The following is a 14,082-nucleotide window of genomic DNA, read 5'->3' on the forward strand; positions in this document are numbered from 1 at the left end:
AGAACAGAGATTGACTGCTTATATGGTATCTGCTCTTCTTTCTCGTATAAATCGAGAAAAACCCTAAATCACTGACTAAACTATCTCCAACAGAGGAGACGATTTCAAGTTAGCTTCTTTATGAAGTTTCCCCTTGTTTCAAGCTTGGAGTTATGCCTGCTGATCTCGCATTCCTTGAATCAATGAAGGATCAATCTCCATACGATATTAATCTTCATGTTCTCAATTTTGACATTGGGCAAGGAATGCAATACGCAACCCTGATTCAAGCCCTAGCTGAGAGAAAAATTTCCTCCACTAAATTTCCTCGATTTTGACATTAGGTTCCCCCCTTCGGCCAGTGTAAAGAGAGAGAAAGAAGAGAAGAAAGAGAAAACATGAAAGAGAGGAAGAAGATGAGAGAGAAAATAGGTGAGAGAGCAACTTTTTTTTAGAGAGATAAAACATAAGAGAGAGAAGAAAAAAAAGGAAATTTAAAATTTTTTAAGCTCGTCGGCCGAAAAATTGACCGACCGACGACCTTCGAAGGCGATGAGGTGGCAAAAAGATGAGGTGACAGAGAGAAGTAATGAGATGGAGGAGAGAGAGGTGATGACTAGTTAACGGAGTTATAACGGTAACTCAAAAAGGGGGTTGTCTGGATATTTTTGATAAAATAAGGGGCTGGGAAGGAAACCAGTCATAAAGTTGGGGATTTTTGAGAAATAACCCCAAATATTATTGGTGTAGACCCAAGGAAGCTAATGGCCTACCCGACGAAGTAAGTGGCAAAATCCCATATATATAGGGTTATATCCCTAATGGCCCCCAACTTTGTGACCAGCTTCCCGCCTGGCCCCCTACTTTACGAGAAATACCCATATCGCCCCCTTCCGTTATAACACCGTTACTCTCTCTCCTCCATCTCTTTTTCTCTCTCTGCCATGTCACGCCACATCATCTGTTACGCCACCTCATCACCTTCTCCGGCAGAGGTCGTCGGCCGGCCAAATTTCCGGCCGGCGACCTTCAAATTAAATTTTTTTTTCTTCTTCTTCTTCCTCTCTCTCTCCTATTTTCTCTCTCTTCTTCTTCTTCTTCTTCCTCTCTCTCTCTCATCTTCTTCCTCTCTCTCTCTCTTCCCCTTTCTTCTCACTCTCTCTCTAAAATGGCTCCCCAGACCTTCAGACCCAGATCTGGGGAAACCAGACCTTCGTCGGTCTCGGTCTGGTTTCCCAGACCGACGGCCGGCGAAGGGTTCCCCCCTTCGCCGACCATTTTAGAGAGAGAGAGAGTGAAAAAGGGGAAGAGAGAGGAAGAAGATGAGAGAGAGAGAGGTAGAAGAAGAAGAAGAGAGAAAAAACAGGAGAGAGAGAGAGAGAGGAAGAGGAAGAAGAGAGAGAAAACAGGAGAGAGAAGAAGAGGAAGAAGAAGAAGAGAAAAAAAAAGGATTTTTTTTATTTTTAGTTTGAAGGTCGCCGGCCGGAAATTTGGCCGGCCGGCGACCTCTGCCGGAGAAGGTGATGAGGTGGCGTAACAGATGATGTGGCGTGACATGGCAGAGAGAGAAAAAGAGATGGAGGAGAGAGAGTAACGGTGTTATAACAGAAGGGGGCCATATGGGTATTTCTCGTAAAGTAGGGGGTCAGGCGGGAAGCTGGTCACAAAGTTGGGGGCCATTAGGGTATATCAATCAAATATCACGAAATTTATTGTTATATTTTATTGAGAGAAATATTTTTATTAGTTATTATTATTTTTTGTTTATTTTCTCTTTTCTTTGTTATTATTTTATTGAGAGAGAGATATTTTAATTTCTTTTTAAAATAGGTAACTTTATTTCTACGAAATGATAATTTTTTTCTTAAATTAGACTTTTTATTTCTAAGAAGGAAATGATAATTTTTTTTAAATAGGTAACTTTATTTCTACGAAGGACTACATTTTAAATTCTGAAAAAGGCTTCTAGTCAATATGTTTTATTAAAAAAGGATGTTTGTCCCGGTCATTGTTTTCCCTTCTGTTTTATTATATATATATATATATATATATATATATATATATATATATATATATATTTGAAACCAAGCGAAATCATATTTCATTCATAAGTGATACAATCACAAAGTTAACATGGTTGATAATTCTTATTTCTTTGAAAACTACATGAGAGTTACATACCTTTAAATGTAAAGTGTCTCATGAAGGAAAAAAAATTGACTAGACACAGACCCAATAAATGACCTTAAAGGTCCAAAGATGAAAAGATAGATCACGAATAAAACACCCTAATATATATTTAAAATACTATAATAGTGAAATTCTTCCTCGAAAGTTGAAACCTTTCTTTCGATCGAGAGAGAGAGAGAGAGAGAAGAGAGAGAGAGAAGGAGAAGGAGATCTTGCAGAGGGAAGAAGGAGAAGATGTGGGAACCAATCTGCCTAACCTTGGCGGCAACCGCCGGGAACAATATAGGGAAAGTTCTTCAAAAGAAAGGAACTATTGTTCTTCCTCCTCTATCTCTCAAACTCAAGGTACCCTTTCCCTCTTTTTCAAAGTTTTTTTTCTTTTATCGAATCTATTGCTCCAATTCAATTTATATTTTGACTACCCAAAATCTCTCTGGATCTTGTGCTTTCTTCTCTAATTTTGAGTTCCCCATTTCTTATTTATCCCCAAATTGTTTTTGATTCATTTATGTTATTGACCTATTAATCCAGGGACTATCATCCGTACCACCATGAATCATTTTACAAATTAACAATTCTTTTTTTCCTTTTAATCCACTGATTATCTATTATCTTAATGCCTTGTATGAGTGTATCCAATTTTGACATATATATGCTAGTTACTTTTTGAAATTAAGAACTTTTGACTTTCAGAGTAGATTGAATTTTTCTGTGAATAGAATTGGACAACGGAAAATGTGGATTAGTGGATTAGGATAGAGCTGAATGGAGGAAAACGCAATCTAGTTGTTGATTATGGGTAATTGTGAGAAAGTTTCTTCATTTGAGGATACATGAAATTCGCCTAGTCGAGTTTAATGGATATTATACTAGAGAACAGTAAGGGCTATAGTTTAATGTAAATTCGCCTAGTTTGAGTTTCCTTCATTTGGGTAGTTTTTTTTGCATTTTGTCTTGTGAAAAGTATGTATAAAAAAGGACTCCCCCTTGTGTGTTCCACTTGAATGCCATGGATTCCGATTTGCATGAGAATTTCGGCGTGTTTTTTGTTTCTTCTAATTTGTTAGCACACCTTATGTGCGATGATATAATATCTACAGCTAGTGCTACTCATTTTTATGTATGCTAATGTGTTCTGCAATATTCTATGTGTGCCTTTTACTATGGGTCCTAAACGATAGAAAAATTTTAGTGACTTTTTCGTTCTTCCTTTGTTTATTTCTTTTTGTTTTTTTTTTTAACTACGACAAAAATCAGGAGAACATATCGTTTATGTTTCTAAGTATATATCTATCATTTTGTGGGTATCCTTCTTTATGATGTTACCATTGTCATGGTCAACTTTTTCTGCACCTAAACCTGAAGATTTGTTTGAGTTGAGTGTTTTGGGTTTTGTTTTGTAAAAGGGTGATATTAGTGGGATTCTAAGTTTTATAATCATCAAATGCTTCATGTTTTTTGTCTTTAGGTCGTACGAGCATATGCTTTCAATAAAGCATGGATTACCGGATTTCTTATGGATATCTTTGGAGCCTTGCTCATGCTAAGGGCATTATCTCTAGCTCCGGTGAGTTCATCAAAGATCAAGCTATTCGTCTTGTCCCATCCATCGCTATCTGACACATGATTGAGTTTGAACTTTGAAGCTTATCCCTGAGTTCTGATTATCTCATCCATACTCTTGTTGCAGGTATCTGTTATTCAACCAGTTTCTGGGTGTGGGCTTGCTATACTTTGTATATTCTCCCATTTTTATCTGAAGGAGGTCATGAATGTTATTGACTGGGCAGGGATTGCCTTAGCTGGCGTTGGTACTATAGGTATAAGGCATTGATGAAAGGCTTTATTTGTAACAGGAGGAGCATCACTCTCCCCTTAGATTTCCTTATTTGCATAGATATAGAAGTAGTCCCAAGTAAAAGAGGAAACTTGTAGTTACTTGTTTTCTTTAGTTGAAACTATGAAAAAGAGACGGATTTCTTTTTTGGTTGACTAGGAACATTCTGCTCTTAACTTGGGAGTTCAGAATATTTAGAACTTGTGGATTTGGAACACCTCATAAGTCATAACTAGAAGTTTTGATCAGTATTCACCATTAAAGAAATCTTTCCCTTAGATCACTAGGACATAGGAATCAAATTGAAACACTAATAAATAGGTTTCCCAGGAATGTGAAACCGTATGGAATTTCACTGGAAAATGATTCTCTTTTATATTTCTGGAGCATTCAAAAATATAGGGAGAGTTGTGATTGGAGAAGAAAGAAAATTCGTTGGCTGGATTTATATTCAATGAGCTTCTACTTGGAGACATCTCCTCTTATGTTAAACTACAAAATACTTGAAGTACCTGGTGATGTTAAGACATCTGTTTTTAACTTTTTATAGCATTGGATTCCATCACTTGGTCCTGACTCTTAGACAAGCAATTGCATAGATCTGTTGTTTGTTTTACATTTCAAACAAGCTGTGTTATGATTTTTCAGGGGTTGGTGTTGGAGGGGAGGAGCAAAAGGCTTCCAGTATATCTATCATGCATCTACCGTTGCTGGTTGTCATAGTTGCCGTCTTGTTTGTAGGTATCATATCTTTTGCACCATCTTATATCAATAACATAGTAAAAAAAACTCCTGAAATATCTACAGCATTGTTAGAAATACACACATAATTAAAATCCTACTGCTAGTCGTAGTAAACAATGAAGAATTTGTGAGGAGTTGATAAATCGCGAAAGGCTGGTGTAGAGTTTACATGTGACATGACAAAACATTAATAGAAACTGGAACCCAGTTTTCACTAGGAAGAGCAACTACAAGTGCAGACATTTTATTCGGAAAATGTCATAATGGTTTTTAATAAATTATATTTTCCTTAGAATGGGATAGGTGTATTTTCTCAGCCTCTTAATGGGAGACTCGTTTGGTAGGCGCATGAAAGAATTTATAGATTTCAAACCTAGATATTTTATTACCATTCAAAGCATTTTTTCACAATCTTATATTTTCTTCCACCCTATAATAGCTTGACAAAGAGACAATGTTCTTATTTCTTTGTACTTTGATGTATTGGGTGATATTATTAATTCAGAACCCTTCTTGAGAATGTAGGTTCTCCTTAATGGATGGCTTCGCATCTATAGACGTCAACGAAGAGAACAAGAGTTGGTAGGCTGGAATTTATGTTTATTGAACACTATATATTACAGTTTATATTTCTTAAGTAATAAGTGTTTGTATTTGCACTATTTCGCGGAGTACTTGTATTTCTTGTCAGTCCTGCTTTTAACTTGTGGTTTTCTTGTCCTATTCAGATGCAATCCGAAGTCATTGAGGAAATTATATATGGTTTAGAATCTGGCATTTTATTTGGGTAACTGTTCTCATGGACTTCTATCATTGTCGGACAGTTCTCCATTGCTCTCTCTTTATATTTTTCTCCTTATTTGAGTAAAATTGCCATACATGTTATTATCTTTCTCCTTCCAAGGCTAGATTTCATCAGTAAGATAGATATTTGATTTCTTAACGAAAAAAGTTAAAATAAAGTTGAAAAAAAGTTCTAGAAAGTAATCTTATTTTGATCATACTTACTGGTTTTATGCTAGAATTTCTTAATGAGATTTGAAAGGTTCTAAAACCGAAGAATTGTAATGTGAGTGCAGGATGGCATCCGTAATATCCAAGATGGGTTTTGTCTTTATAGAGCAAGGCTTCTCCAAGGTGTTGCTTCCTGTATGCATTTTAGTCAGTGTATCCTGTAGCGGGACAGGATTTGTTTACCAGGTATTTGAAGCCCTAACCTAAATGTCTAAATCAAGTGTCTCTAATTGTTTAATCAATCCATCAGAAAGAAGAAAATTTCTCAGCTCATTTAAGTATCAAATATCGAAGGTTAATCATCGACTGATTCATCATTGATTGGAATGGATAGTTACGACTTGTTAGCATCAAATCACCTCAAGAATTCCCTAAAGAGATAGATACAACAAAGTAGAAATGTCATGTTCCCGTGAATTTGTCATATTATATTTATTCTTATTCAGTGAGTTCCTTATGCAAGTAACGCCTAGGCTCTATATAATTGTGATAATGTGTTTTCTCGTTCGACAGACACGAGGTTTAAAGCATGGGAGAGCCATTGTGGTATCCACGTGTGCTGCTGTTGCATCAATAGTGACAGGTGTACTTGCTGGTATGATAGCTTTGGGTGAAAAACTACCTTCAGCTCCGGGGTCTCGTCATTTCCTCTTGCTTGGATGGTCAGTAGTCCATTCACCCTATCATCAGAGATTCAAAAAAAAGTTTTTTCTTCTGATTCATTTATAGATAGACCTCATGAATTCTTTTTTTTGGAACTCGAAACACCACCAGAACACACAAACCCGATTTTAGCCCCTACTTGACCACTAGAGAAGTTGTCGACCATCAACTTCAGTGGCTCCAGATAAGTGACGACAAAACACTAGGTAATCATAAAGAAAGAAGAAAAAGAAATCCATAAAATGTTCATTTGGAGACGTTGTCGACCATCAACTTCAGTGGCTCCAGATAAGTGACGACAAAAACACTAGGTAATCAGAAAGAAAGAAGAAAAAAAATCCATAAAATGTTCATTTGGAGACGTTGTTTTCTTACTTGCAGGCTATTCATTATTGTTGGCGTGATTCTTTTGGTAAGTTCAAGAAAGTTGGTCCAATATCTTCCGCGGCCAGTGCGGCGTTTTTTACGTGGTAGTGCTACAGAAAGGAATATGAGCAGTCTGAGGCGAGCTGGGTCACTACGTCAGGATTCAAACCCGAGTGCTGTGATCCAGACAACTACATTGCATCAGTTATTAACATCTTCAAAAGAAAAGGCCTGAGAATGAAATGAAATATAAGTTTTCCTAGGGTTGGAGTTTGAGTACCTATCAGAAAGTAAAGTAAAGCAGAGAAGTACAGGTCCTGTTGAGCAAGTAATGCATGTGCACAGCATTAACTCTGATTGGTTTCTCTAGGTTTTGGGTAATGAAGTGTTTGTTACATATAAATTCTTGAATTTGAATTTGTCTTTGGCTTCAGTTCCTCCTTTTTGACAGAATAAAAATTATGCTTGACCCACTTCATACTGTACCACCGCCTCCTTGTATTTGGATTTCGAGGGCTGAGGATTGAGGACCAGTCTTCTGGGCTGCTAGTAATAACATAGGCTTGTCTTTCGGGGTTACACAACTTTAAAGCATGTCACTAGGACTGGGCACAATACTTCCCTTCCCACCTTGATGGGAGATTGATTTACAAGTGTAAACCCAATACCACGTTATAACAATGACTCTGTTTGTACAATTGTGCAAATTGGTTTATAGGATTGTTTGAATTAGTCTTCTATTGTTAGTGGTAGTGTGAAACTTAAGGGCTTCACGGCTTTAAGACGGTCACTTAGTGATGGTGTGGAACTTATGGGCCTCAAGGCTTTAAGATGGGTCACTTGGTTATAGTGTGGAACTCAAGGGCTTCACAGCTTTGAGATGGGTGACTTTGTGCTAGTATGAACATTAAAATGAATTTGTAATTTTGTATCAAAGTATAACGTAGTACGAGGAAGGGTATTTTAGTAGATTAAAACTAGAATAACTGTAAGTACCTGGACTAACAACATCTTCCTCGTTTTAACTGTTTATTTTAAATAATTATCCGTGGTAAATGTATGATATACGGGTCTAGGATAGGAACACGGATGACATCCCTGAAATGATTTCGTCCTTTCTAATAATGAATATGAATGACAGTGACTCAAATTCTTCCTAAGAACACCCTTTTGCCTAATTTGTCTGGTGCACATGGGCCTCTAACTCAGTAGGCTCAACATCCCTGTAATACATTGAAATATCATGCATGGGTTTCATGTCTTGATCGACGAGGTTAATTTGCATCAAAATTTTCTCATATAGTTTATATAAGTTCAAATATTGCGAAGGTAATTCTTAATGTCGAGTAATGTTTATGAGTTTATTCGATTACCTTCCATGTATCAATGTCAATGTCATACGTAAAGAACCTAGAGAGAGAGAGAGAGAGAGTAGTGATGTAGAAAATGAGACAAGTGGGAAGAGGGTTATGGATAATAATAGCAAGAAATGTGTATTGTAGTGAGAGAAATGGGTTGAAAAAGGAAGGGGTCACATGTGGGTAGCAAGTAGGTAAATGGGTGCTGAGTAAAATTGTTAATGTCCTATTGTCCTTGTACCAACCTTACCAAGAAGACTCCTGAAGAAAATAAGGTAGTAAATTCCAAAGGAACACTGAATGAAACATCACTTTCTACTCTGTTCCTCTCTGATTTTTGTGACAATTCCAGGTTGGCACCCCCGCTTTGCTTGATTGGCACCCCCACTTTGTTTGATTGGCACCCCCACTACCCATACAACTAACTTGAGAACAAAATTCTCTGAAAAATCTAGTAGTGCATCTTATCTTTGGGTGCGGCTAAAGGCCCCCTGCCAAATTGTTATAGGCCCCTAGATTAAGCACAAATAGCGAGAGGTCCAATGTGTAATACGGAGGCCTACAAAATTTTAGCCGGGGCATTTAGCCCCTCCCCATATCTTTACCCTGTAAACTCCTCATTCAACACGCTTCTCGAGGCAATCATATGGCCACACGAGCTATTCTGGTGTTTCTAAATCTTTTGAGAGTGATAGCTTTTTCTTTGAAGTGTGAGTAATTTTATCAACCTAAAAATAGATTTGGAAAGGAAAATAATTTCCTACGTGGCCTGACACATATTCCGGATAAGACTGACATATATGTTTGGGTAGAATTTAGAGAGGGACTAGAATTGTTTTTCTCTTTAAATCTTGTCCTGACTTATACACCGACTGGATAGCAAAGAGTATCAAATGTTAATTTGGTAAAGATATTGAGGTAGTTGAGAATAAGAACGAGTTTTTTTTTTATGAAGAAATAATTGCATTATAAGACTCGTAAATAACTTACTTAAATTATGTAGTAAGAACGGTAAATACTTCATTATGCTAGAAAAATTTAACAGTCATGAGAATCTTAAAATAAAATCTTGAAAGTAACTAGAGGAAGAGTTAATACAGAAACTTAGGTAATGATGATTAATCAAAGTTGTTCTAATAATTTAGATACTTATACGCTCCGAAATTCTTCAAGACCAAATAGAAGAAATCCAAGAAGTCACAAAGCCTAATGGTTCTTTAGGGGCTAATACAAATTTGTCATATTGTAACAATTTTTTGAATTTTATGTCTTTTATGCACTTGGTTTATGAATTGTTTTCGCTTTGCCTCATTCAAGTTTGTGCTTTTCTTCTTGCCTTAACAGAACTTGTTTTGAGTTGATATATCGAACCAAAATGCTTCAACAGGGGAGTAGTGGAGTTATGTTATTCATGTTTTGAGTGAGGAAGAAAGACAGTACATTCGAATATTACTCGAGTTGTGTTATTCATGTTTTGAGTAAGAAAGGAATACAGTACATTCGATATTCATGTTTTGAGTAAGAAAGAAAGACAATACCTTCGAATATTTAAGTCTGTTATAAATTCCAAAATCTTCACTTGGGGTCTTGCTTGCCCGAACAGCAATGCATCTACCTACTCCGAAAATGCGAAGTCAAAAATTCGATATTCAATGGAGGTGGAAATCCATTATTTATTGATTTTGTATTAACAAGGGTATAAATAATGGCTTGTAATTTCTATCGTCTTAGGGTGTAAGAATATTTTTATGACCGTTTATAACAGTTATGAGCGGAGCGCTTCCATGCTTAAGATGTATCAAAGCCAAACGATGTATCATGTAAGATTGCCTATTGTACTTATGTAATCATATTGCTTCGAAAAAAAATTTGATTATTTCTTCAACATTGTAGAAATTACAATCATAGTAAATTAAATTCTGTAATCAATTTCATCTATGAGCTTAACCTAGTGAATAGTATGATTAGATGGTAGTGTTTTTCAAGCATTTTTCATGCAGGAAAGTAAAATCATATACCGAGAAATCAGAAGTTATTGTGAAACTAAAACAACAAAATTAACGATATTGGTTGAGATCATCTATTGGATGAAGAATGACAAACATAGATATTCATAATGGACAGTTTCAACCCACAATTTTCATAGATTGTCATGCACAAAAAGTGGACTTGAAAGAATGAAATGAGGTTGCAAATTAAGTTTCATACTACAACGATGGAGTTCTTAGATGAATTTCATGGTAGTTTTTCTTAACTTGAATAATCACCCGATTGCTTCGTTTTGCCAGCTTTGATGTGGAGCAATATGTTCAACAAACGGAGTATATCGCTGTGAAATTGTCAAATATAGTTATGTTAGAAGCTAAAAAGGAGTAGCCAGAGTAAGAAAATGGATTATTCGTGTTTTAGTCCCTAAGCAGTCAAACTCCTATTAGAGGACTAATCGGCTGACATGGGAGTAGCAACTAGGACAGAGTAGTCTAGACATAACACCCATTACTCGGATCATGGTGTTATGAAATATGAGAAGAGAATAAGAAAAGAATACGAAAAAATATACTAGAGTTTACCGAGTTTCATATCGAGGCCTTGTTAGCTACTAACTCGGGTCATTAGACGAATATGAGAACAAATCCAATTCAGGTTTGTCATGTGCCAACTAACAAATACTCGGGAAATACTCTGGAGTGAACCCAAGTTCGATAACATAAAGTAGTTCGTACCTCCATTTTTATTAACAGTTCTTTAGCAGTTGAAGCAGATACAACTATATCTCGAGCGGCTGGTTTGATGAAACCTTCTTCTACGCCATTGTCAAACAATGCAAGCAGCGTATCGTAATATCCGTCAACATTTAACAAACCAATCTATACAATTGAACAGACATTAGAACAATAATCATATTGTATCTTCAAAATGTTTTTGGTACAAAATTGATGAGTTATTGTCTTACCGGTTTGTTATGAATTCCTAGTTGAGTCCAAGTTATCATTTCCAACGTTTCTTCCATCGTTCCATATCCTCCTAAAACAAGCCGATTATCGTGAAATCAAGAAACAAGCTAGAATGTGTTTAAAGGAAGTCATACTTTTGTTTTTTGATTTTCAAAGGCTAAAGGGGAAAAAAGAACTAGACACTTCTTACCAGGAAGAGCGATAAATGCATCAGAGCGTCTAGCCATTTCTGCTTTACGTTCATGCATATCGGTGACTGTTATTGATTCACCAACAGCTGGTCCTGATATCTGTTAAGTTTCGACATTATTCTGAATTACTAGTACTCAACAAATTAGATTAGGTATTTCAAATTTCTTCAAAATTTAACATCTTCCTTGGGTGAAAAACAGAGGTAAACAATAGTTACCTCAATGGGCAGAAGGGCTGTCGGTATGATCCTACAAAGATGTCAAAAACCTAAAATCAAAGACATCGAAAAATATGATACAAGATAAAGAAAAACTGTCCGATCGTGTCTGGTCTTCTCATTTTCGTAAAGACATCTTTCTTTTTTTCGAAAAGGGGAGTTAGATCGCTTATAACAATCTCGTTTTACGTTCCAAACATTGTTTTTTCCCCTTTCTAGTGTGTTAGATATGTTTCTTTTATCGTGTTTGTGTGTTGTTTGCTCTTATGTCGATACTATAATAGCTTGTTTTTTCGACCTCTTTTAGTTGGAGTTAGGATTTAATAAATAAAAGAATATATAATGAAAGGAATACAAATTTATAGAGGAAAAGTTCATTTATACCCAAGAACATGGCAACCTCCATTGAAAACTCTTTTAGAAATCAAACCCATCAATCCAACACTTCCCCCACCATAAATCAAATCAATCTTCCTCTCAACCTGTAAGTCAAACCAATTGAAAACAACCACTCAACAAATTAAAACACCAATTTACATACCCTTCATTCAAATAATAAAAAAACCCTAAAAACAATACTTAATACCCACTATACCCTTCATTCAAATAATAAAAAAACCCTAAAAACAATACTTAATACCCACTATACAAGTCTTCAAAATCAGTACAAAACAGAACACAAACAAATTTTGATCAAGTAAATATTGAATTTAGAAATTTTAGTACTTCGAAAATCACCTAATTTAGAACAAGTTTATCACTTCAATCAAATATACATAAAAAGTAATTTCATTACACAAAGGATGCAAAATTCTAATCAAGAAATCCTATTACTCATGTTTCAAGAATCAATCAAATAAAAGAAGAGATAAAGGGTTTCACTGTAACTACATAGATATCTGTTTTTGGGTCTTAAAAACCATAAACTTATAGAAGAGGCAAAAACAGAAAGATTTCTCTTAAGGGGATGAGAGAGAGAAAGAGAGAGAGAGAGAAAGAGAGAGAGAGAGAAAGAGAGAGAGAGAGAACCAGTTCATCTCCTAAATCAATAGCAGCATCACTAAAGATTTCTCTATTGCCAGAGTTGCTTCCACAGAAAACACAAACTTTCTTGAACTTACTTATCTGAGAAATGGAATCCATTTTTAGAAATTGATGAACTCTCAAATCACAAGAGAGAGAGAGAGAGAGAGAGAGAGACCCTTCAGTTATAACAGTTGCAAGTTTACTTTTATGCAATTAAGTAAGAGAGAGAGAGAGAAAAAGAAGAGAGAGAGGAACAAAACAGCTAAAAAGGGAAAATGAAATCAATCTTGGGTAACTCTAAAAGATTGAAGCGGTGAAACATTATAGGTCCAAAAAATTTGAAGGTTTTCAAATGACAAATGCTAAATGAAGCTGCATAATTGCTTCATAAAGCTATTTGCTAGACACAACCATATATTTTTTATTAAATTGCTAAACAACACCAGAGATCGATTTATTGGTTTTATCTAGCAAATAATTTTTTGAATCCTAGATTGCTAAACACAACTATGTTAACTTCCCAAAATTATTTAATAGACACAATTTTTTCCTTTATTAAATTATTAAACAAAAATAAAATTGGTTGTATTTGTATTATCTAAAAAAAATAGTATTATAGGTTTTAGAAAAATATACATTATTTTTATGTAGCATGATTTTATGAAATATACATTATTAAGGTTTAAACTAAGCTTAAAAATATACATAGTGATTTTATGTAGTATGATTTTATGAATATCCCATGATTTTTTTTGTTGAAAATATAACCGTTGGATTTTTTTTGTTGAACAATATCCGTTGGATTTTTTTTTTGAAAATATATATTTGTTTTTTTTTGTTTTTTGTTAATATTTGGTTAACTTCTTAGTTTAATGTTCGAACATATTTTATTTATGAATAATTAATTATGGTAATAGAAATTTGAATTTTGAGAAAAAATTCGATTATATTAGATTTTTTTTCTTTTAGTGTTGGGTTTACCAATTTAAGATGAAATTCAATTAATTTTATTTAGTTATTTTGTTTAATAATTTTTGTAGAGTTGTGTATAGAATGGAGGAGAAATTCGGTTATACTTGATTTTTGGTGTTGGTGTTGTTTAGCAATTTAGGACAATATTTTTGTTAGTTTTATTTAGTTATTTTTGTCTAATAGTTGTCTTTAGCAAAACTGAAGTTGCATATAGTAGCATCCTTTCAAATTGAGGAATTTGAGGGATGCTCCCACCACTAGTGTCCATTTAGTAATAGCCCTTTTCTAACAAATTCAGTTACATTTCGGTTAAATCCTGCACGCGTTTCCCACGTGTAAAAGATTACTTAATTACACCTTCTCATCTTTTTCCTTCCTTTGTTCCTTCTTGATTCCATTTCTCTCATCTCCCCTATTCCGTTAGAGTGACAAATTATGCAAATTAGAGAGAAAAGTGATTAGAGTGAGAAATGGTAGAGATAAGAGGAATTAGAGGTTCGAGAGAGCAGTAATTAGAGGAAGAAGTTGTAGAAATCAAAGGGATAAGAGAGAAATCGAAGAGGTAAATTA

At 35.0% G+C, this 14,082-nt stretch overlaps 2 protein-coding genes across 2 annotated transcripts; one reads left to right on the forward strand and one right to left on the reverse strand.

Annotated features, from left to right (window-relative positions):
- The first annotated feature begins 2,272 nt into the window (after nt 1-2,272).
- Nucleotides 2,273-7,271, forward strand: LOC147543650 (magnesium transporter, putative (DUF803)). The gene is made up of 9 exons (XM_086634370.1): nt 2,273-2,514; nt 3,638-3,736; nt 3,860-3,989; nt 4,655-4,743; nt 5,276-5,332; nt 5,479-5,537; nt 5,830-5,950; nt 6,278-6,426; nt 6,809-7,271. The coding sequence occupies exons 1-9, from the start codon at nt 2,404-2,406 to the stop codon at nt 7,026-7,028; spliced, it is 1,035 nt and encodes a 344-aa protein (XP_086490496.1). The 5' UTR covers nt 2,273-2,403; the 3' UTR covers nt 7,029-7,271.
- Nucleotides 7,272-10,208: 2,937 nt separating this feature from the next.
- LOG8 (Putative lysine decarboxylase family protein) lies at nt 10,209-12,838 on the reverse strand. The gene is made up of 7 exons (XM_086634371.1): nt 12,544-12,838; nt 11,899-11,996; nt 11,515-11,545; nt 11,296-11,395; nt 11,105-11,175; nt 10,875-11,018; nt 10,209-10,480 (listed from the first exon to the last, which is right to left on the reverse strand). The coding sequence occupies exons 1-7, from the start codon at nt 12,655-12,657 to the stop codon at nt 10,415-10,417; spliced, it is 624 nt and encodes a 207-aa protein (XP_086490497.1). The 5' UTR covers nt 12,658-12,838; the 3' UTR covers nt 10,209-10,414.
- Nucleotides 12,839-14,082: the final 1,244 nt, after the last annotated feature.

This window comes from Eschscholzia californica, unplaced genomic scaffold (genome assembly GCF_041429995.1).
Source record: "Eschscholzia californica isolate CP2 unplaced genomic scaffold, dmEscCali1.0.p SCAF_4, whole genome shotgun sequence".
Classification (NCBI taxonomy): domain Eukaryota; kingdom Viridiplantae; phylum Streptophyta; class Magnoliopsida; order Ranunculales; family Papaveraceae; genus Eschscholzia; species Eschscholzia californica.